This window comes from Alligator mississippiensis, chromosome 3 (assembly GCF_030867095.1).
Source record: "Alligator mississippiensis isolate rAllMis1 chromosome 3, rAllMis1, whole genome shotgun sequence".
Lineage (NCBI taxonomy): Eukaryota > Metazoa > Chordata > Crocodylia > Alligatoridae > Alligator > Alligator mississippiensis.
Window position 1 is genome coordinate 7,059,225 of NC_081826.1, and position 24,310 is coordinate 7,083,534.

The 24,310-nt window shown below is 44.0% G+C and overlaps 1 protein-coding gene across 2 annotated transcripts in view; it reads left to right on the forward strand.

The window, feature by feature from the left end:
* SLC45A4 (solute carrier family 45 member 4) overlaps nucleotides 1-24,310 on the forward strand; it is a 93,863-nt gene that overhangs the window by 19,367 nt on the left and 50,186 nt on the right. The window contains exons 2-3 of one of the 2 annotated variants that reach the window (XM_059723699.1): nucleotides 18,893-19,017; nucleotides 23,671-24,255. In XM_059723699.1, coding sequence (XP_059579682.1) covers nucleotides 24,021-24,255 — 235 coding nt within the window. In that variant the 5' untranslated portion in view covers nucleotides 18,893-19,017; nucleotides 23,671-24,020. The remainder of the gene's footprint in view (nucleotides 1-18,892; nucleotides 19,018-23,670; nucleotides 24,256-24,310) is intronic. The other variant, XM_006271246.4, reaches the window with a different exon arrangement.

Sequence of the window (24,310 nt, forward strand, 5' to 3'; positions counted from 1 at the left end):
ACTAAGATGTGGGGGGAAGTGGGCACGCTAGAAGGGAGGAGTAGGCTGCAATTGGACCTAGACAGGTTACGGGGGTGGGCAGATGAACAGGATGGGTTTCAACATGGACAAGTGCAAGGTGCTGCACCTGGGGAGGAAGAGCCAGCAGCAGACCTACAGGCTGGGGAACTCCCGTCTCTCAGTGCAGAGGCAGAAAAGGATCTTGGAGTCATTATTGATGCCAAAATGAACGTGGGCAGACAGTGTAGGGACGCGGTCAGGAAGGCTAACTGCACTTTGTTGTGCATCCACAGATGCCTCTCGAGCAGGTCCAAGGAGGTGATCCTCCCCCTCTGTGACACTGGTCAGGCTGCAGTTGGAGTACTGCGTCCAGTTCTGGGCACCGCACTTCAGGAGGGACATGGCCAATATGGAGAGGGTCCAGAGGAGGGCCACCCGCATGGTCAGGGGGCAGCAGGGCAGGCCCTATGAGGAGAGGCTATGGGACCTGAACCTGTTCAGCCTCCACAAGAGAAAGCTGAGGGGGGATCTAGTGGCAGTTTTACAAACTAGTTAGGGAGGACCAGCAGGCATTGGGGGAGTCCCTGTTCCCCCGAGCACTACCAGGAGTGACCAGAAATAACGGTCACAAGCTGGCAGAGGGGAGATTCAGGCTAGATATCAGGAGGCGCTACTTCACAGTCAGGGCGGCTAGGATCTGGAACCAAATTCCAAGAGAAGTGGTGCTGGCTCCTACCCTGGGGGTCTTTACGAGGAGGCTAGACAAACACCTGGCCAGGGTTGTTTGACCCCAGTACTTTTTCCTGCCAGGGTGGGGGGTCGGACTTGATGATCTGCTCAGGTCCCTTCCGACCCGACCAACTATGAAGTGGGAGAAACTTTAATGTGATTTATTTAGCTTTTTGCTTCAGACAGATGCCGTCACAGAAGATGAACAAGTTGCTTGCTCTTCCTAGTTCAGACGTTTTTGGAAAAAAGTAATAGCGACTGAAAAACAGCCAAAGCATTGTTTATACAGATGACTCCAGTGTGTGTCTATATCTTAAATTGGCTTTTTGCATAACTAACCATTTATTGTATTTAAGCCACAATCATAATACACATTGAGGTTTGATTAAACGTTTGCTTGCTATTCATCTGGCAGTTGCTATAAGCTGATGGATGAGTTAACCACAGGGAAATGCCACTGTTGTTGAAAGGAACATTAAGATGACTGAAAAGAACATTATCCTTGTACAGGCTTGCCAAAACAGATCAGGCTGGTCAACATGTTTCATATTCAAAAAAAAAATAAAATAAAAAATTAGCTTTTCAACATCTATCAACCATGAATAGGGTAAACACTTTTGATTCTTCCTTCTGATAGATGACCCAACAGAGCAGAAACTTACTGCAACTGAATATTTAATACATATACTTCCTTTTATATAACTTCTTTTGCAAGTGAGTAGTGAAAAGGTTAATTTTGGTAATAGTACTATACAGTAGTGGACAGACTGAAAATTCCTAGAGGCCTAAACACTTATCTGTATCCTCCAGTAACATTTCCATTTATGAGAGCTGAGTAAGAAATAAAGCTATTGCTTTTTTAAGGATGTGAACATCTGTGGTAGAAGGCGGCATAACTTTGCAAGCCTATCCCCAGGAGCTTGCATGTGAAGTGTGGAAAGAGCTGCCTTAGTTTTCTGCCTGGAGCCCTTCAGAGGGGTAGGGGGATGGCTCTCCAGTACTACTTCCATGTTGTCCGCTATGCATGGAGGGGGACAAGGGTGAGGAGGAAGCACAACAGGTGGTGAGGCTGGCACTGTTCACAGGGCATGGGAGAACCAGACATGAGGCCAGCTGTGAGCTGTGCTGGGCCGTGGAGGTGGGCAGGAGCATATACTGCAACTAGAAGAAGCCAGCAGAGCAATCTGGTAAAGGAAGATATGGTCTAAGCAGCCAAGGCAGTCTAGCCAGATTGGGGTGGGTGGAGATCAAGAGTTCAGAATCCAAAATAAGGGGATGGAAAATCTGGTGACTGGGACAGAGCAGGACAGGTGGTGTCTTTTAAAACGCCACCCAAGAATCCTGCATGGTCTAAATGTGTAGCAAGAAATGGAAACTACACTTATTGATGAGGGGGTGTTTGTGTTTCGGGATTTTTTTTTTTTTTCACTTTTGCCAGTTTGAGATGACTCAAAGACAAAGAGATCTAAGAGAGCTTGGGGGCGAAAATCCAATTTGTCCTGTCCTGGCCACACTGATCAAATAAAACAAGATCGGAATTCCTGTCTGAATATATTCAATCCCATGTTAATTAAAGGTTAACATGTAAGGAGACGGCATGGGCACTGTAGACACTTTTCAGGCAACCTCACCCAAAGGAAAGGACTTCCACAGAAGGGGAAAAGAACTGGGACCCAGAAAGACTCTGGAAACACAAGGATCAGGACCATCGGGCAAGGTCAGGTTTGCAGAGGGAAGATGGAGGTAGTGGAAGTATATATAACTCAGTCGGTCACACTTCCCTCCCCGCAGAGTGAGAGGCTGTAGAAGGTGCATGAAGTCCAGGGACTTGCACTCTTTATGACAACGTGCTGTCATGCACCTTTTCCTTTTCATTGACCAAACGATTCGGCAGGACGTGCTCCATGCTATTCACCCTGCTGCAGCTGTTATGAATGAAACCAGTTTTGTGCAAAAACACGTGGTTGAGTAAAACAGAAAAGATCTGTAGAAGGGAAGCTGTTTCAGATTAACCTCCACACCATTCTTTCTTTAAATGCATGTCGGATAGTATCTTTCCCACCCAGCAGAGCATGGTTACACAATCAGTTGTGCAACAAAATGCCCTTGATGTCAGGCCAGTGTGCTCAGGTGCAGAAAATAGGCAGCTTCTAGAGGTCAGTTTTTGCCTTCCTAGGGTTAGCTTCGTCTTGGTCAGCATTTCCTCAAACTGGTTACTTTTAGCTTGTTTAATCAAATTTGAGGTCCTTTCCTCAAGGATACAAGGCCTCTTAGACAGGCTAGGCAGTCCTTTCCTGGTCAGGATGAAGCCTACTCCTGATCCTACATGTCCTTTAACACTTCCCTACTTATACCTGCCTTCTGGGATACTTGCTAAGTGCACACTTTGAAGGGATTTGTACTATCTGTGTAGGGGTCTTCTGGGTACAAGTTCTTAAACACCCGGACATTTTGTATTCTGTATAGTGCTTGGATCTGATGCCTGATTTGAAGTCCTCGCCACACTTGCAATGGTGCGTTTGTAGTCTACGCGCTTTAGGTGCAAGACCCAGGGGGCAATAATGCCTCTGTACTCGACAGTGTTTATCCTCATCTGGAGTCTTGTGTGCCGTTCTGGGCTCCATGCTTTTAAAAGGACGTGGAGAAGTTAGAGAGGGTCCAGAAGCAGGGCATAAAGATGATCAATGGGTTGGAAAGCAAGTCCTACAAGGAGAGGCTGAAGGAGCTAGGCATGTTCAGTTGCAGAAAAGACACGCAAGAGGGGACATCCAAGCACTCTTCAAATACTTGGAGGGCTGCCATAAAGAAGGAAAGCACTGTCGCGCTCTCTACAGAGTAGGATGCTGTGGACTCCCTCACTGGAGGTGTTTTAAGGGCAAGGTTGGACAGCCACCGGCTGGGGGATGATCTAGGCATAGCTATGCTTACTTTTTACCATGGGTATTTTCCATGCTTCTGGGCTGTGCTGATTGCTCCTGCTCTTCCTGCCCCCCTCCCTCTCTCCTGCTATGTGTCCAGATGTTTTTAGGCCTCCCCAGATGCATTGGATGTTGACTACAGCTAAGGCTGGGGACTTCAACCAGAGTGTGCCGCTGTTCCTGCCAGGAGCAAAGTCGGAGGTTGCTGGCTCAAGGGTCTTGCCTCTCCACTTGGTCAGACTTTGCCATATTTAGAGTTAGAATAGTATGGATGGTGGAGGGGGGCTTGCCTGCCTCTGTAGTGCAGGATGTAGCCTCTGCCCAGGACCTCTTGAGCATATATTGACAATGTTTTATAGAAGCGGGACATTGGCTGCTGTGGCTCCCTAGCTTTACGTGTAGCAGGTTAGGGTGTTGGGTCTATGATGGGTCAGGGTAGGCTTTTATAGAGTTTTTAGATTATGGGTGTACTATATGGCATGGTTTGATGAGGATGATTCTGCCTTGGATGGGGTTGGACTAGGTGACCTTCCAGCCATACCTCTCTACGAGACTTCCCAACTTGCGATGCATGAGTGAAGGCTCAAAGACTCTTGCAGTGCAGAGGACCAGGATGACTAGAAACTCATTTTCTCTTCACTTGCAGGATCCCACCTACCTCAGAAGTTATGCCTCATACTTGGTAGATTTTGTTCATTTCCTCTAAACTCTTTGACCTACGTGTCCTCCCTGTGTCCTCTGGGACTAGGACAAGTCCTTATTTGTTGTACTACCAAAATCTTGACCACCTCCCAAAGTACATTTGGTAGAGAAACTCTGACTACATCTTTCCAGGGCAGCTTAGCAAGCATCTTACTACTTTTAACATGATCGAGATCACAGCACCTTTTGGTGACCTGTGTCCAGGTCTCCCAGTACCTTCTTCCAGTTTCCTCATTGGTAGTGTCTGTAAGTGAATGTCACTTCCAGTTCTTGTAACACGTGACTTTTTACTGGGTGAGTATATTCCCCTTCCTAAAGGTCAAAGTCGAATCACTGTGACCTATATAAATCAAAGATGGGGATCTGTCCAGCTCATTAAAATAGATCTTGGAGAAAACTGTTCTTTAGATGGTACACAACTGGCTTCTTCCTGCTAAACGGCAAATAAGTAGAGCAGAGGATTTTCTTATATTTGCACATGCTAAACTCTCCCATATCTTACTAGATACCCACTTGTCAACTTTTAAGCCCATTCCAGTGACTTAACAGGTATAACCAGTACATTAACTGGTTTGGTCTTTGGTAGTCCTGCCACTTTGCAGAAGTGAAGATCATTAAAGAGAGACACTGCATTTTTTTTTTCTTTTAATTGCGTTTATTTGTTGTTCACCGTGCTGTCACAGTGAAGGTACAATGGGGTTAATATTTTGTTCCAAGTGAGATGCTTTTTTTTACCCTAACAAGGGCAGGAGCCGTGGCATGTTTATGACTTGTCTAGGGGGTGTGGTTAGCTTGCTCAAAGCTGTCTATGCTTGCTGCTTCTGTCAACATTCACTTCAGCGGGCAACATCATATGTCAGAAGATTAAAAGACTAACTGCTAAATATAAGCTAGGAATGATAAACCTTGAGCTTCAAGCCAGTTAAACTTAAGCTGGCATCCTGTTATGTGCAGTCCTGGCTTGTGACAGGCTAGTCCCCCTGACAGACAGCCACACCCCAGTTGACAAAAACCTAGCTCCCTTTCTTCTTAATGCTCTTCACATCTGGATAAACTGACCTTACTTTTTTGGATCATCAAGAAACTGATGTGTATGCATCAGTTTCATTTGGCTGGGGTGGGAGTGAAAAGTACTGATATGGTGTGTAAGTGTACATAGAAATTTTTTTAATATTTTGGCTTCGACCCTCAACTTTCACACCATGAAATACAGTAACTTCTATCCAAATCTTAAAGTTGAAAGGGACCCGAGTTCAGCTAATCTGACCCCCAGCATAGCAGCAATCTGATTTGCTGCTCTTTAACCACCCCAGACCTGCCAGAAACTTCACAAGAGATGGAAAATTCCCTTGTTTGTGGGTTGTTGGTTTGTGTTTGGTTTTTATCCAGGCTCGGGATACAGACACCCAATAAGGCTTTGCAAAGTTTCAGTAGCCAATTTCAACGTGGAGGAGATTCAGTGGCCAAATGTCTGAATTGAATCAGGAGACCCATTAGTCTCTCCAACTCTATTGGGAGATTCGGCCATGGACTGTACAGGCAAGCACTAGGCAGTGCCAGTGGGAGCAGCTGGATGAGCCCCGGCTTGAGCCAGGAGAAGCCGTCTGGCTGTTCCCTCGCCTGCCTTGCCTTGGCTGGGGGGGGGCAGGCAGTGCTGGCAACCCTCGAAGAAGCTGTGAGGACTGATCGGGATCTGGGAAATCGAGCTGGGGGAAGCCCCTGTTCACTTCCCCCCAGCCCCCATGGCTTCTCACAGGCCTGCCAGCACAAGGGAGGGAGCAGGCAGACGAGCCACAGCTTCTCCCAGGGCTGCCAGTTCAAGCCAGGGCTCATCCAGCTGCTCCCACCAGCACTGCCTGTCTCTAGTCTGTGGCTGAAAAAGATTTGGTACTGAATATCTGCAGATTCACATTCGACAGAATCAAATCAGGGTGCCTCTGAATCTGCTGAATCCGAAGCTAATGCTTTTCACTTTGCGTGGGCCTAACATCCAGGACTTACTCAGTTTCTTCGAAATCAAAAGCAGTGAGCAGCAGGAAGCAAACTTTTTTTTAAATAGCAAATGCTTAGTGTTGGTCCTGCAGCAGTCAGTTCTCCATGATGCATTGGTGAACTACATTAACAGGTTGCACAACCAATAAAATAACGCAGTACTTGCAAGGTTCAGCTGTGGGGTTAAAATTGACTCTTTCAACCAAATTTATACTTCTGCATGCCCACCTGGCTCTCTGTGAGAGTGCTCCTAAATAAATTCCTGCAATGTTGCTTAACTTTTTAATTTTTTTTAAAAAAAAGTTAAAATCCATGTAATTTGCCCTTCATTTTGAGACAAATGGGTGAAATATGCCCCTACCCAAAATACTGTGCGCAGGCAGATTTTGTCTTGTGCCTTTTAAAATGCTGGTGCTCTCTCTATTGAGTATTTTTGTAAAAGATGATTTCATTTCCCAAGCTTCACATGTGGTCTGAATTGATTATCACCATTTTCTCTTCACTGAAGTTTCCTTTAGATAGTAAAGAACTTAACTGCTGCTAGCACAGTCTTCTACATGAGGAATATTCAGTATGTGTTATATCTAAATGGGGGGTTAAATATAGAACATGCAAGACCCCTGCAAGGAAAAAATAATTAAGAGTTGCTGAGTCTCTAAATCAATGGTCTGAATATTCATCGCTTGCTGTAACAAATCCTAAGAGAGGTCCCTTTGTTCAGTTTTTCTCTGGCATCCAAAGAAACGTAGTAAGACCTGCTCTGCAGTTATATGGTGATGGCTATTATGAAGTCTTTCTCATAATGGCAAGTCTTAGGTTTTGGGAAGATAAACTTTTTTTAAAAACTTATATAAGATTTTTATTTTCTACTGCATTGCAGCTACTCTGGGGTCTACAGTGTGCTGAAATACTGAACATTGTTCACTAAATCCACTACAATGGGATTTCTTTCCAATTTGCTTTGGGAGCAGAGCGGGGGGGAGGTTCATGGAGTTGAGAGCAAGAGCATTCCTCACACAATCAGGCCTTAATTCTATTCGGGATGTCTCCCCACATCTGGATTGGGAAATAGTAGTTTCCACCCCTGTAGCTGAGAGAAGAGAGCAGCTTTTATTTAGGATTTGTATAGTAACTTAAAAATGGAGGATGGTGGGGCGGGGGGGGGTGGAGATTAATATGTCCTCATTTGTCAATAAAAACACCTAGGCTACCTCTGCTACAAAAATACTTTCTTTTTTTTTAAACTCACTTCCCACCATTGCTACCTTGTCCTCTCATTTGAGGTAGCTTTCACTAGAGGAAGCAACAGTGCATAATCTGTTCCTTTTAAAGGAGGGTTTCCTATGGAGTAACCTGAGGGTCAAGGGGAAGCCTTAGTGTATCATAAAATTTCTGTAGACTGGAGATGGTGCCTTCATATGAGAAAGTGGAATGCAGTTGAAGTGAGAAACATAAGCTAGTAATATATACAGTGGGTGTATCTACATATGCATTAATGCACAATTAAATTTTAGTACCTCCAATATGAGGTACTAAATAAATTAAGCTGTCAATTAAGCTGCCGTAATGGGCAGTATTGAAAGTATACATTTAAATGGCACTTGTGCTAATGTGCAGTAAAGTAGGCTACTGCACATTAAAGTGCGTGTGTAGCATCTTCTTGTAGCTTTGCTCAGCTTTATGAGACTCATGGACTATGAAATGTTAAAGGGGTGTTGTTTAAATTGAACTCTTATTTTCTTGCCCCTTGGCAAGTCACTAAACCATTATTAAGAAGATGGGTCAAATATGTATGTATGCAAGACTGCTGAATCAGATACTTGAGTGGTCGGTGAGATGGTTAGCGTGTGGTGGTTAGTATTGGGGGGGTGTGACATGGGGTGTATTTGATTCGATTTGGCCTAAATCGGGGACAGTGATTTGATTCGGATCCCTGTCCCAATTTTCAGATTCAGCAAAATCTGAATATTTGATGCATATTCAGAGAATTGGCAATTTGGCCATAAGCACAGCTTTAAATGTGTGTTTTGGTTGGGGGTTTTTTTTTTTGGTTGGTTGTTGGTTTTCTTTTTTTTGGGGGGGGGGGGGGGGGGGGTTGGGTTTTTGGTTTTGTTTTTCCTACCTACCTCGAGGTACCAGGCGCAGCTCATGAACGCTGAGATGGTGGGGCAGATGGAGTGTCCCACAGGAGCGCGGGGGGGGCCCCCTGCGTGCTCAGTGGTAGACCCAGAAGCAGAGTGGAAGTACTTCCAGTCTGCTTCTGGGTCTGCTGGGGAGTGTGCAGGGGGCCCCCCAGTTCAACAATTGGCCACAGGGGGACCCCAGGTGCCCCTTCCAGACCCAAGAGGCACCAGTTGCCAGGGGAGTCCCCCACGTGCTCCCCAGAAGTGGGCCAGAAGTGCTTCTGGGTCTGCTGCCAAGTGTGCTGGAGATGATGCACCCCCCCCCCCCAAGCTGGCTCCTGTGGGATGCTGTCTGCCCCAGCATCTCGGCATTCGCAAGCTGCCTGGTACCTTGGGGTATTTAGAAAAAACATTTAAAGCTGTGTCTATGTCTGAATCATCAAATCAATTTGGAGAGATTAAAAGGTCTCCCGATTTTCAATTCGGATTCAGAGATTTGGCTGCCGATTCGCTACTGAATCGAGTTGGTGACCAAAGCTTCATACAGCCTTAGTTAGTATATCTTGTTATCCTTAAAGTGAGATCCACCATGGATCTTAATTTATCCACTTTGTTTTGTGTAAGGCCTTTTAGTATAAGCAGTTTCAGTCCTGTAAGACTTTTTTTTTTTAAAGGACCAGCTTTCTGAAGAGATGCACTTATTGAACAAATCTTCAGAACCATGAAGAATTGGAGTCTTTTCTCCTGTCTAAATAAAACTCATTTCTTCTGAGGAACTGGAACATCTTACTAAGAAGTTGCATGCTAAAATCTAATCCAGTTAACATTGGAAAACATTCAGTGATCTTTCTATAATAAGCTAGAAATTGGTTTAAAAAGAGAATACTCGTTTTCCATACAATCTACTAGATCTGTCGACAAGAACAGTGTACAATTTTGTTTAAAAAAAGTCTTTTGAATTCTTTAAACAAGATCTTTGTGTCTGGATTTCAAACAGCTGGAAATGTACACTGGCAGTTGATTTTAAGTCTGTGTGGTAAGAGCTTGAATAGAACTTGGTAGAGAATTCTTTTTTTAAACACTGGTAAGTGGATCTAAAACTCTTAACGTGTATATTTTAGAGATGGTTGCATGTTATGAACAATCATAACTGTCTGTAGTGAAAGTGGCATGTGCGTGCACATGTTCACTAGGGACCATTACAGTTATTCATAACATGCAACCGTGAATCTCTAAAATGATCAAAACAATGGCTACTTATTTAATACAAAAACTAGCAAAATTCCCTAATGCTATTAAAAATGCTTGCACGAAAGCAATTGGTAAATGACTGCACTCTTGGTGTATTCTTCAGGCACTGACCATGGTCATTTATCTTCTCTCTGTTTCTATAACCCCATCATGCACAAGATTTGCACTCAAATCCAACTTTGGACAGCTTGGAAGAAATTGAATATATTTTAGGGTCTTGTTGCATGGGACACTTGGCGCATATTTTATTTAGATTGCCATAAATGTTACCACATCACAGCAAAAGCTAAAACCTGTTCCAAGCAATCGCACAGTAATGCTCGCTGTGATCTTGGCCCACTCTGCACAGGGCTGGAGCCAACTGTGCCCCCACTGTTCCTAGTACCAGGCACCGCATCTCAGATGTCCAGAGCATGGACTCTCCCTACCACATGTGCAGCCCAGGAGTACCTGCATCCTGTACTCCAGGGCAAGCCAGCTGTCTGCTTCTGGCAGTGTGGGGAAGAAGGCACAGGAGGCCAAGCTTAAGAGTTGCTGCCACTTCCTGATCCTGGGTCTCTGCTGCTGGCAGTCTGGAACCGGCGTGGGGGCTGGGGCTGATTCTTGGTTGTAGCCTCCCACCCCAATCTTTACCTTGCATTATCTCCGTGGAGCAGCCCCACTATAACTGAACACACATTAAGTAATGTGATCTGGAGATGGGGCTTTCCATGGGAGGACTAACTTTGCTACGATAGTCACACCTAACACATTTTGCTGCTTGAATACGGAGACGTTTACATTTTGGGATGTGTTGACTGCACATGTATCGCGGACCTTAGCAAGCTACAGATCCGCGTTGAGAGTGGTAGCCAAAACACAGGCTCCTACGGCTTGGCATAGTTAATCAACCAGCCAACTTTCTCCATGGCTTGCGTTCAAGAATTTTTATTACTATTTTTTTTTTATTTTTTTTGCCACTTGTTACCGACTACCAGAGAATTAGTTGGGTTCTTCTGGCTTTAATAAACAGGCTCAGGTAGCAAGTTATTTCTGTTACTTAGCAGTGAACCTAGAATGAGTTAAATCAGGTTATGCCTTTCCCACGTTTATAAAAAGGAAGTGGAGGTTGGGATTTGCTTAACTGCAGCAGTGATTTGACCATGTAATCAGATCTAATATTAGTAACAGTCTGAGCCTTTGGGGAGCTGCATAGCATCTAATGAATACGGTCTCTCATATTAAACTGTTTTTAAGAAGGTGGCCTCCCAGCATTTTTGAGCCCTTTCTAAAGGCTGATCAAGGACCCTAGCTCCCTGCCTTTCACCAGCCTTGATCCATGTTGCAGAGGGGAAATGAGGCAGGTCCCCAAATGTGCAGAGAAGAAGAAATCTGTTTAGCCTAAACCAAGGCAGTCCAACTGGTGGCCCAGGGGTCGTATCCAGCCCATGCAGTGTTTAACATGCTCCCACCCTGTGTCATTGCCCCCTTGCTCAGATTGCTGTGGCAGGCAAGAGCCAAAGTGTCTGGAGCTGGACAGCACAGGTGAAGGTCTGATGATCTTGCTGCCTGCCCCGCAGCCCCAGCAGGGGAGCTTGGGGTGCTTGCATGGCAGGAACGGGAGGGAGGGGTGAATTGCCTGCATGGTGGTAGTGGCTGTGGAAGAGGTGATGGTAGCAAGGGAAGTGGGGTTTGTGCAGCAGAAGGACACATTTTGGGGGCTTGGGGAGCCTGTGTAGATAGAAAGCACTTCTTCTCTTGCATTGAGGTGGATGAAGAATTCAAGACAAACAAAGATTATTCATGCAAGTGGAGGCAGATCTTGTGCGTGTCAGTTTGTAGAAAGTTCATAAATCATTCTGGCTTAAAGTGCTGCTCCTCTGTGTGGTGATGGTCTTTATTCATGGACTAAAATGGTTTCTGAATCCATTGTCAAAATGGCTTATTTTGCTTTTCTAGACTCTATTCCTGTGGTCTTATTAGCACTTGCACACTACAGCGACTGCTGTTTTGAAAACTGGGTCACTAATGTGGCAGCGCAGAGCTGCTACTTGCTGCCATTCTCAGTGAAATCAATATGATGCCAGAGCACCCTTACTTTTCTTTGCTGACTGCAGATTGAAAAGGAGGTGTGGAAGTGGACCTAGAGAGCCTTGCTATCAAAAAATTTAGGGTTTTCCCCCATCTTGATCTCTGTAAAAACAAGCCCATTTGTGTTCCCTTGTGACTTTGACCACCTGGGTGACGGGCCTTGGTGATTTAGTAAATAGCTTCACTTAAATGGCAACAGATCAAATCCGTTTCTTACTGCACCCTGTTTCAAATGACTACTTTAAACATTTCAGCTACAAGCCACCAAGAGCCTTGTGGCCTGCACGGGCAGATACAGCACAAGTGAATGCATTTGTTAATTTTCAAAAACTGCAGCAGACTGACTTTTCTGTTCCCTTTTTTCTTTCTCTTCAGACTTGCAGAGCTCAGATGTGGGACTCCTGCTAAGAGATGTCAGAACTAAATGACCTTGGATTTTTAATAAGGCAAACTGGGAACAAAGAGCTTTTTCTCTCCCCCACACTGCTTCATACCTGGTGGGAGGATAATAGTTGTTCCTTTAGAGCAGCAGAAGCAAACTAAAACGATTATTTCTCTGGGGCTGTTATCGTGGTGGTCATGATTCTCTTTTTAAAGGACCATTTTAAGTTGTTCCCAAGCTGAAAGCTTCATGGCAGTTTGGTGAACCAATTCCTTCTTGAGCTTTTAAAAGGAAGGTAAGGCTTGTGTAAAGAGATGACAAACGCAGCTTTGTTTTCTAACTCGGTCGGATGCTATCGGAAGGAGCATCTTGTGCATGAGATGTAGATTATACTGAAGTCAGCAAATCTGAACAGTATTTTTAGCAAGCTTCATGTTGTGGATTCTGCGCCAAAAAAAAAAGACATGTTTTGTATGTCCCTTAACCTGTTAAAATGAGTTATAGTGAAGAAGTGCAAACTTTGCAAGTATCTACATCGGGATACTATAGAGAACTTAGTTTTATCCTCCTAGAGGAAGTGGAAGAGCAGGTGCAATGGAGTGAGAGTAGAGTCCAAAGCAGTCTTGTTCTCACTCTGCACTTGTCTAGCAGTAGCCATCTCTCCTATGTGTGCAGGAGGAGGGAAGCAATACATGCCTGAATTGGCTGAAATACCAGGATTAAATAAGACTAGCTGTGGTCTGTTTACTACCTGGATGGAGCCTTGTCCATCTGGTAATGCATAATAGTTCCACTTCTATGCTCCTAACCAACATAGCCCAGATGGCTCAAGGACTGGCCTCCTGCTGCAGTGTGGGCATCGACCAGAAATGCAGATTCCCAATAGAACCATCTTGGAAGTAATTTTTCTTTTACAAGATGGCAGGTGTACATGGGACTGATAGGACACATGTCTTCCCCTACCCTGCAAAAAAACAGTCGATTCAAATCTCATTCCAGTTATGGGAGGAAATGCAAAGCTTTCTTGTATTCAGTAAATATTTCCAAGTGGATGCATGTGGGTGGGGTACATGGCCTTGAAGGTGAAATGCTACACCATGTGTTGCAGCAGTTCACTGAAACGCATTCATCTGGTACTCCTAACATGAGTTTAACGGGAAGATATTCAATGAAAGACCATGGTCCAATGGAGAGGTGGAGAAGAGATGCTAAAAGTTGCCCAGTGAAATGTCGTGATGGATTCCTATTACTGGAAGAGATGGTAAGTGGAAAAACCAGTGCTGACTAAATGTTTTGGAGTTTACCTTTTAGTAACTCCTGCAGTTAGTCTCAACTACACTTTCCGCCTAATTTTTGTATCGTTTAATGGAATCCATTGGAGTGAGATCTCTATATCGCTGGAAAACGCTCAAATATTCGTACTATGCAGCATAGTTAAAAAACTAGCATGTCTTCAAGGGAATCGTTCTGAAACTACTGGTATGCAACACCATGTTTCGCTTATGAAAACTGATCCTAGCATCCTAATGTAGTCCCAGAAAGGAATGGGTAGGGAGAGCCTCAGATAAGCTTGAATGAGGAAAGACTCTGAATGTGCTAGAAGTAAATAACAGCATGTTCTGTCAATGGTATCGAAGAAAGAGGCAAACCTGATTTTATTTTGTGATGCAAGGACATGGGAATATTTCATAGGCACTGAAAAGCAACCAAATGAAAGGTGGCAAAAGCTACTACTAGTTTACTCGCCGAATAACCAATCCGCAGAAATCTGTCACAGGATACCAGTGAGGGCAGCAGGTGTCTAACTTGGTTTGCATGGGGCTGCTGCAGTGGTGAAGCAGCTCACGCTTCAAGTCCAAAGCTAACCACAGCTTGTGAAGGATTAGAAGGGAACTTCTCTATCTAGTCCTGTGTTGCTATAAATAATGTGCTTTTGAACCAAAGGCCTCTTATGTAAAGAATCCAAGTTTTAAATGATGTAATTTAATGTAAGCTGCTTCACTGCATTTCAGCTGGAATGTAGCTGCCAAGTCTTGCCATAACTGCCGTATTTAAAATGTGTGTGTGTACTAGCTAAAATTCGGTCTTCCTTCCTGAAACGTGGAATGGATACAAAGGAACAAATGTGTCCAGTTGACCACTGTCATTGCATTCTTGTCTAGAAAGAGATGGACATTTATTTCTCTCATGTTTGGGGTGTGTTTTTTTTTTTTTTTTATCACCTGGGGGTAGGGGTTAGAAATAGCTTCAAAAATGGAGTGCAAAAATGTCTCTGGCTTCAAAAATTAACTTTTAGTGCCCACTGAACAACAAGGACCCAAGTATGTTGGTCACTTTAGTACGCAAAGGAACCCTTTAGGAAGCTGCTGTTCAATGCCATGTGAATAAACTACATACGATCTGCTTCTGCAGACTCTTGGGACATCCCGCTAGTTAAATAGACTGACCTCTTTAATTCTGAAATAATAAAAGCTTAAATGACTTGCTAGGCAGCATATGCTCCCCTCTACTTCAGTGCCAGCTTTTTCTGATTGCTTGTGGTATACAGAATTAAATATGCCGTGTCACAATAGTGACCTTCTTTGTGACCAAAGATAAGAGCAAAGTTGCATTAAGCCTGACATGGCTACTTTGAGTTTCCTACCAATTACATGCAGTGCACATCTCTTTCCAGCCCTACTATTTTCTCCCGAGTGCTATAGCCCTACTCTGTACTACCTGGCATAGGATCAAGGAGCTGAAAATTGCTTACTAAAGAATTATCTTCATAGTCTGTCTATTTAAATAGCTGCCCTATCCACAGAGTGTGTGTGGATCAGTTGCCTCTTCTATTAAGGTAATCTTTTTTCATCTTTTAGGAAAGAAAAGGGGGGGAGAATGCACATTTATGGTATCATGCTGTATAAAATGATCACAGCTCAAAGGTGCATCATGGATCTCAGACCTATATTTGGCCATGTAGGTTACTTGTATCAGTCTAATCCATGCTGAGTTGCAGTCCAGCAGGGAACAGAAAAAGCCTTTTGGTCCTAATCACCTGTGACTTGTAGCCAAGGTGAATGAGATGTAGCATTAAACTGCTTCATCTCATGGGTGTGGTGCTGGATGGAAATTAGACCATTGGCTGTGCTGCGAAGACTGCGGGTCTGAAGCTGCTCGCCTCTGCGCCTCTAACAGTGATGATGGGGAGCGTATTGTGATCTAGGTGCTTAGGAGATTCCCAAGTAGGGAGCAGGGAAGGAGCCCTCTTCTCAAATCCGCATTGGTCATTTGGAATTGCGAACGCCGATTCTTAACATGGCTATTCTTTAGCAGCGTGACTGAGAGATTTGTGGCTAAACATAAGTTTTCCTACACTTCAACATGTTTGGATTTCTTTGACAAGTAAGCCTAGCTCTGGGTTGATAACTCATGGTTTTAGAATAGCTTGTCAAATGTTGTGTATATACCAGTAATCTTCATTTTACCCTGCTTTAATATCATTTTAATGTGCTTTTGTCTTGGCATCTGAACCGCGCAGCGGGGGGCTTCAGAGGTTTGGAAAGGAGCCAGTCCTTGATAAATGTTTTTGGTGCTTGGCAAAGTAGAACTCCTGGAGAGCCCCCACATAAAACAGGGCTTGAAGTTTTTTGGAAGGGGGCGTTGATTTAAAACGGTACTCTGCAGAGTGATTCATTTGGTGCATGAGTTCCTGTGGCTCTCTGGGGTTCATGTGCACTAGGAGGGCGTGTGCACTGACTCCTGCTAGGCCTCGGGGACAAACAAAAGTTTCCTTTGCCCCTAACTTTTCTACCAACAATGGTGCTTGATCTGGAGGAGGCAATACATGCACCTCTGCATCCTGATTAGGGAAGAAGTGGATAAATGTTGTTGATCTTCAGAACCACAGAGCACCTGCAGCCTGATGATCACTTCATGATGCTGCTTTTCCTGGAGCATGAAAACACTGGGGGTTTCTCAATTCAATATTGTAACACGGGCACCATGAAGTTAGCCTTGTAGCTTGATTGATGTGGTTCTGGGATGCCCTGACTGAAAGGGGTACAGGTGTTGAGGGGTCAGTGACATGTAATTGGTGATAAAGTTTACCAAGGAGGCTTTTTTGTTTCGGTTTGATCACCAGCATTGTGCAATACTGAGGTTTAGCCCTTCTAGTGCATTTTAAAAATATGTAACTTGTGGCTATGTATGACTGGCTGAAATGCATGCTTCCCTTTTTTAAAGGAATAACTCTTTGGGGGGGGGGGGGGGGGGAAGCTTTAGTTGCTCTTTCCCTCCTCTTCCCCCCTCTCTACATGGGCCCAGGATAGGGGCAGATCTGATGAGATGATTGCAGACTTGCACAGCATGAAGGATTTGACCCCAGAAAGAGAATCTGCTACTAAAAAAGACGAGCCAGTTCTCCACCAGAACTAATACATCTTTAGGAAGGAGAAAAAATCATGTGCTGCCTAATCTGACCTGTAGCATAGCACACTCTTTTGGTGTCTTGTGCATAACCAGTGCTTTAAGCAAAGTTTGTGTTTGTTTTTTTGTTTTTTTTTTTTAAGGCTCCTTGGAGGAAAGTATGTACTCCTTTTTCAGGTTTCATCTTCATGAAACTCATCTAAGCATATGGTAGTTGAGCTTAGCAACTGAAGAACCACTTTAGTCATCTGTTGTGTGTAGACATGAGTTCAACCATGTTAGATGACAACCAAGAAAAGGGCTGCCCACATTTTACACATGGGAAGATATTGAACTCTTACCAAGGGCTTTGAAACATTCAGGTGAAAAGCAAACCGAGAGCTGGGTATTGCCCATCTTAATGCCATGATTAAGCAGCTTTTTTGGGGCCCAGGCTGTGGGTCCGCGGCAAGCCTGTGCCAGGACCTAGCCGTTGCTGGTGGCTTTCCCTGCTGTCCAGGCGCAGCATTGATGAAGCCTTCCCTCACTGCCTGAACACCACTGAGACCTTTCAAACGATTCAAATTGAAAGCCTACTGAACCTCCCCCTTTATTTAACTCGGCTAACAAATACATCAGCAGTTTCACTCTTGCAGAATAATGCGATGATGCCTGGATTATAAATAGTTCAAGGAGATATTGTAGTTCAGTGGGAGAAAAAGCTTCAAAATCCCAGTGGGGAAGGTTGGGGGGGGGGGGGGGAGTTACTTTTATAAATTTAAAGACAAAACCTTTGACCTTTTTCAGCTGCTAATTGCACAAAGCAGCCACCAAGAAAGTATCTGAACTGAAGGAGGAAGAGAAGTAGAGCTTCAGACAGATCGGAGCTGGTCTTGCAGACTCCATTTACTTAATGCTGCAGTTTCCCAAACTCGGAGCCTGAACTCTGCTCCTCACCTGTGGGATAACTGTTAATATTTTGAGACTGACAGCTCTGATGGTTTGTAAAACAGTACATTATTGCTTCCCATCATCCTTCAGTTACAAGCCGTGGGTGTTTTAAAATACCTTCTGTGTTGGATACTTTAAGGAAAATATCTAATTTTTTCCCCATTTTTGGGTCTCATGAGTTGCACTCTCAACAGGTAGCATTACTGCAAACCAGCATGTCTGGCAATCTGTAGCTAAGCTCTAGAAAATAAGTGTAAGCATTTGGTTAAGCAGGAGAGTTCATAAGTAACTGCCTGAGGAGTGTTGTTATTGCCTAATGTTGCATTGGAAACATCTCTGACATTTCTTGTTCCCTGTTTGAGAAAAGACATGGGGGTTGGATGAACTGGGAGTTAGGTCCTAGGGAACTGCTTCTCTCTGCCACCTCTTTTTGTCTTCCATTTATTTTTCTTACTATCAGAAGATCAAGGAGGTGGTTTATTCTTTTATCTTCCTTTTCACCCTCCTATCTGGCATCAAAGGACTGTCCAAGAAGTGCCGCAGCAAAGCACCCCCCGCCCCATTACTGCACCTGAACCAAATATACCAGGGGTGTCAAACATGCAACCCGTGGACCCTCTCTCTCAGTCCCATGGGGCTTCTAGTGGGCCAGGAAACTTGGGGCAGAGCCTGCCAGGGGATCCAGGGCCCCATCGTTCATAGTAGGGAGTGGCAGGGGGCAGCTGTGCTGATGGCTTTGCTTGCCTTGTGGCTACTGATCTCACCAGCTCTGCTGCTTGCCCCTTGGATCTGGACTGCAAGGGTCCTCACAGGCTGGATCTGGCTTGGGATGGAGGATGTGTTTCACCCTGTGAAATGTATCCTAGCACCTGTAGTGCGGCAGAGTGCCTGCCATACCTGCTGCGCTGACTGCTATATTGCGTCCTTCCTTAACGCGGCACATTGGGTCCCAGTTGACCAACACATGGCAACATACTGTAAAAACGCTGAATTTCTGCAGACTGTGTGTCAAACATATGAGAAGACTAGCATTTTGGGGAGTTGCTTTTCGCAGATTGGTTTTCAGCAGAACATGACTGCTCCCCAAAAGTCCTTGTTCAAGAATTAACTGTCAGTTATCAGTGCCCTCATTTAGCTAATGGTCAAGGTAAAAAACTATCTGTGGGGAAAATTGGGCTTGGATGATGGCTAGTATGGAATCGGTTTGTTCCCCAAGTATGTGCCCTTCTGCCTTAAGATTGCTTCTCTGTCTGTTACCTGGCCTTTGCCAAAGTTGGCTAAACTGTCCGCTGACAGCTGGGTGTGGGGAATGTGCTAGTTTGCCTGAGACTCGTTGTCTTTAGTTGGCGTAATATGCTGATTTTTGTTTCCTCCTTTTACATTTTAAGATGCCAGGTAGCTTGTGATTCGTAAGGCTATAGGAGGCAGTGAAGCTACCTGTGCAAACTCTCTGTTTGCACTGCCTGAAGAAGGGAAGCCAGCTGCGTTAATGCCTAGACTCCTTGAATGACAGGTAAAATGTAAACCAGACTCATCGCTTCTAAAAATGTAACTGTGAAATAAATATTTTGAAATGAGTAATTGGAAAACCAAAACAATGTGGTGTCACTTCTCGGTATAAAAATGGTGACTCAACTGCTTTGTTGGATGGAATTTGAATGAAGTGAAATGTGTGATGAAACCAGTAAGCTGATTTCACTATAGTCTAAAATTGGTGCGCGCCTCAAAGTAGTTGTTGTCATGGTGTAATTTTAAAAGTGACTAAGTCTTCAGCTTTCCTACCTCTCTCTTTTTTTTTTTTTTTTTTTATGTTGGCTAGAGCAGTAATTCTCAACCTTGTTACTCTCATGGTACCACAGTGTGCCAGCTCTAAGTTTCCACTTGCTTTTTTTGACTACAGGGAAATAGCAGTGCGGTTCTTCTGTTGCAAAGAACTCGGACTGCAACATGTCAGAATATTTTTAGCACTACTAATTCCTATTTGAAATAACTCGTTTTAGCTTTCGAATCGCATTTGCAGGCCCAGCAGCGCTAATATTGCGAGGCACCCTGCAGCACTCTTGAGAGGACCTCAAGTCCCCCCAGGGTGCAGCACCCTGGTTGAGAATCATTGAACTAGAAACTTTAATTCTACAAGCAATTTATTTGGTATAGTCTTCAGTAAGGAGGTATCCCACTATTCAGATTTCCCTCATTTTTCTCTAAACTTAGTGTGGGGAGAAGAGTCGACCCTAAAACCGTAGTAACACAGCTAGTCTTATGAGATGGCGGTGAAGATGTGACGGTTCATTCCCAGGAGCAGTCTCCTGGGTACTAGATGTGCACAAGGAGTCGGTTTGGGGCTTGAGGAAAGGCCATCAGGCTGGCATCACTGCTTGCCATGCTTTCTGCGGCACTCAAAAGCCCATCTATTCCCCGTCGCTACTTGTCATGACTAGTGTAATTGCTTTCTCCTGCCTGCACCGCCTCTGCTCTCTCCCAGTCGTATAATATATAGCTTGTAGTGTATTTATTTAACTATCGCAATGTGACTCATTCTTGGTTTTTTTTTTTTTTTCATTTCAAACTCCAGCATCTTCTGGGCCTTACTCTCAGATGCATCTTGCCTTCTCCCCACATCTTTCTCTATCCAAGTGATACAGGAACACCACCTTACATTAAGTGGGCCTTAGAAATATCCGAATTAGAAAAAAATATCCTAATGTTGAGTTCAGCATTCAGTCTTCCCTCCATTCCAATATCTGGTATCTCCCAAATATTTATTAATTCACAGGCACCCAGGAACACTTGCCTAACTCAGATACTTCTCAACCCAACTATATAGCAAGGAAGCAAAGTCAAATTTGTCCATACGCTTCTTTGGAGTATAATGAACACTGCTAGGTCTGTATCTCTTTGACTGCAATCCCCTTGGAGCAGAGGGAGGGTTGTGGGGTTGTTTTTTTTTTTTTTTTTGTTTGTTTGTTTTTTTGTTTCATATCCTTTCCTAAGCAATTTGTGAATACCTTACTGGCAATTCTCAATGCCAATTTTCAAAACATCAGCTGTTTACTAGATGATACTAGTTGATACTTGGCCATTATTTAAATTTAATTGCCTTTTTATCTAGCCTCCGAGTCCTTGGCTATTAAGGTTTTTAAATGCATGAAAACTGGAGGGTCTATATAATTCTCCATAACATTTTAATTCACCACAAATGAAAGTACACACTTAACCCATTCCATAGTCGGCAGGTTCACATCTTGGAGGCTAAAAACCAGGTCACAAAATGATGTCTGCTTTTGCCCTTGGCATGCTGCTTTCATAGCTCCCAAAGGAGAAGGTGGACTTTGCAACATGTGTGTAAGTTGGATAAATTCAAGCTGTAGGAGATCAAAAGGAGGAAAAAAAAAAAAAAAACCCCAACAAATTCCTCAATAGAGAGAACTTCATAACTTTCTCGCCAGCAGCTGCTGTCAGTGCCTTTAAAACTCAAAGGCCCCAAGCTGAGCCTCTGAACTGCGGTAGTGCTGGGAGGACAACAATGATTTCTTGGGCAACTTAGTCCCAAATCTTTTAGGATTGATTGTTTTAATCTAACACCTAAAACTCACAAAGCATTTGTTCCCAGCACAAGCCAACTGCTGTATCTTTGCGTTGGCTTACCTTTTCCACTCCATCTCCAGATTTACTTGCATATGGAGCATATTACAGTATTCCGGTTCATTACCAAAGGATCTAAGACCTCCCATAATTTGAGGGCTAGAAGTAATAACTTTCTGGGTTTTATAGTGGAGCTGTTGAGCACTGGGTTGTAAAATATATTCAGCTGTACTGGCTTTGAAACCAGATTAAATTAGGTTGCCTCTCTGCTGTGAAAAATACCTGCTAGGAAGGTTTTAGTCTACAGGTATTTTTAAATAAATAATATCCCTTTAGAGTTCTTAATCTTTTTAAAGCAGTAACACTGTCAGAAGAGCAGGGCTAAAGGCAAACTAATAAAACGTCAGTGTGACCAAGGAAAGGGCAGAAAACTCCCTGAGGGTTGTGGTGGATGGAGAGCCATCCCCTGGGCCTTTGCCAGGGTGAAAAATCAGCCACGGTGCATATGTGCTTTAAAACCCCATACACACGTGCGCAGCCTCAGTTCTGAATTTGGAGTTGTGTTCAACTTTGTTTTTAAAGTCTAGGGCCTTCTTAAGCTGAATCCCTTCCCAGCATTATGCTTTGGGAGGCTGACTTGTTTCCTAACTGAGCGCACACAAAATAGATTGTCCACAGGACAGGATTTGGGGCCGATAAACACAAAGGGAATGTGACTGGTTTTGGGGCAGGAGCCTGTTCACACCATTTTCAAAAGACCTGCTGTACGGGTGACTCGCAAAATAACATTGTGACTGACAATGACAGGAAACCTGCAGAATGGAAAGCTTTAGAAGACCATAATTCATTCTTTATTCACCAAAAATTGAGAAATAATTTCAATTGAAAATTAAGCTAATGAAAACTAATTTCCTTCTTGGCTCACCCAACTTCATATCCAAATAAGGAATAATTTAGGACTGTTAACATGAGTAGACTTCTAAATAATTCAGTAGCATCAGATGTAATTTTATGGTCTAGTTCAGTGGTTCTCATCCTTTTTAGACTTGAGACACTCCCTCACTGGACTTGAGGCACTCCTCCATAACTTGGGATTTGAGCAGCACCCCATTTCAAGAGATTTAACTAATTTATTACAGTGTTTACCTACCCCAGTGGGGCTGGGACAAGCCCAAGCCTCTGCTTATCTGCTCACACCTCGAGGCACTTGTCAAAAGCTTGCGGCACCCTGTTCTCACTAGCTTCAGGAGGTAAATCCTGAAAGCCTTGCTGAAATCAGCATAACTGGTAGAATAAAACTCAAGAAAGCTAACTTGGTGATGGAAATAATGCTTTTTTTTCATAAAGCCTATCCAGCTGTTGAAACTAGACACAGCTTTAGACTACTTTATCTTTCCTGTGGGCCCTCGTCTTAAATCTTGGGCAGAACATGATCTAAGGATGTTACTTATCTTAGTGTGAAGGAAGAGAAGCACTAGGCACCTGGTGGGTCCAAAATCAAGGCTATTGGAGGACAAATATTTGAGCATTGACCTCCAAAAGCTGCTTCCTAATGAGCAACTCTTCTGTTCATAGTTGTTGCAGGAAAAGCATAATGCCCCTCTTTATTGGTTATAAAAACCCAGAATACGCAAGGGTCAAAAAAGCAGAGCCTTAAAACTGACTTCTAATGCTGTGGTTATCCTAATCTCTTCTTTTAATTTTGGGCCACGGCTCCAGTTTGTGACTCATGGCGCTATGCAGCCATGCTGCAATTCGGAGCCTGTTCTGGGTAATGGAAGGCCAGTCGAGTCTGTTTGAGGCGGCAGCGCTGTTGCTTGAGAGCTGCGGCTCAAATGACTTGTCCGACAGATTGTACATTCGAAGTATGGTGCAGCCTTGTTATAACAAACCTCCATGGGATCACAAGAAAAGCTAATTAAAAGAGGCTGTTTACTATAACAGGGCTGGTCAATTTGCTGTATCACAATATTGAAATAGCTTGTTTGGCATGGTTTATTATAAACACGGAGTATTATCATGAGGTTGTGCTGCCTTGTGTTAACATCAGAAGAGCTGTGGAATCGTGGGTAACATTGACTAATGTCAATGACGGCTTAGTTCCCCATATCTAAGGGGCACTACTATCGTGCATGGAGACCTGAGAGTCTGGGTGGTGAGTCAGGTGAGACTGTTTCACCTGTCATTGAGTGATCTGGTGAACGTGGTAGTTGGGATATGCGGTGCTGTCTCTGGAGTGGGATCAAGAGCTCAGTCAAGTTCACTAAAGAATCCAGGGTTTAGGTCTTTGAGTCTCACATCTGCAGTTCTGGCAGATCTGGGGATGAAGTAAAGCCCTAGGAGAATTAAACTGTTTTTGGGGGGGGGGGGGTTCAGTGCAGCTGAACAGTATCTGCATGTTAATAGCAGAGAGAAGTGGTGTAATCCTGTTACTTGCCTGTAAAGCAGTGGGATAAAAAGCTATATTGGGCAGGAGATGGTGATAATGAAGGAAAATGATAAGCTTGTTAGCGAATGCAGCCAGAAGGGGGAGGCAACTTGAAATATAATGCTTGAGTATTTAATGGCTTGCTCTTTGTTGCAGATTAATCAGCCACTCGATGGGGATTAACAGTGGAGCACCTCTTTGTGTCGCCTTTCCACCTCTGTGCAACAAGAAAAACTTCAGCACCTCTTCAATAATAATTATGAAACTCGTATTAACTGAATGGCAATTATGGATTTTTAACTCTAATTCACAGTAAGCCGGCAAGCCATATGTTGAAATTCCTACCAAATAGCTTTGTTGTCTCCTACCTACATGAGAAGTTGTGAAATACCTGTTTGTACAAGAGGAATATAAGCATTACTTGAGTGAGAAGCAGAAGCTGACAGAAGAAATCTTAAGTTGCCCTTGGAGATATGATAGTATTATTTATATAGAGATATATTTTTATGGTGATGAGAATGGCTCCTCAGAATGCTGACTCGGAATCTATGCAAGTTCAAGAGCTGCCTGTGGCCCAGGATGAGAAACCGGAGAACGAGAGCAGAGAGGAGACCATCAGCGAGGGCTCCATCGACCGGATACCGATACGCCTGTGGGTGATGCACGGCGCGGTCATGTTTGGCAGGGAATTCTGTTACGCCATGGAAACGGCATTGGTCACTCCAGTATTGCTGCAAATTGGTAAGTCGGTTCTCTATTTTTAAGCTATTGCATTTAAATCAAAACGCACGACTTG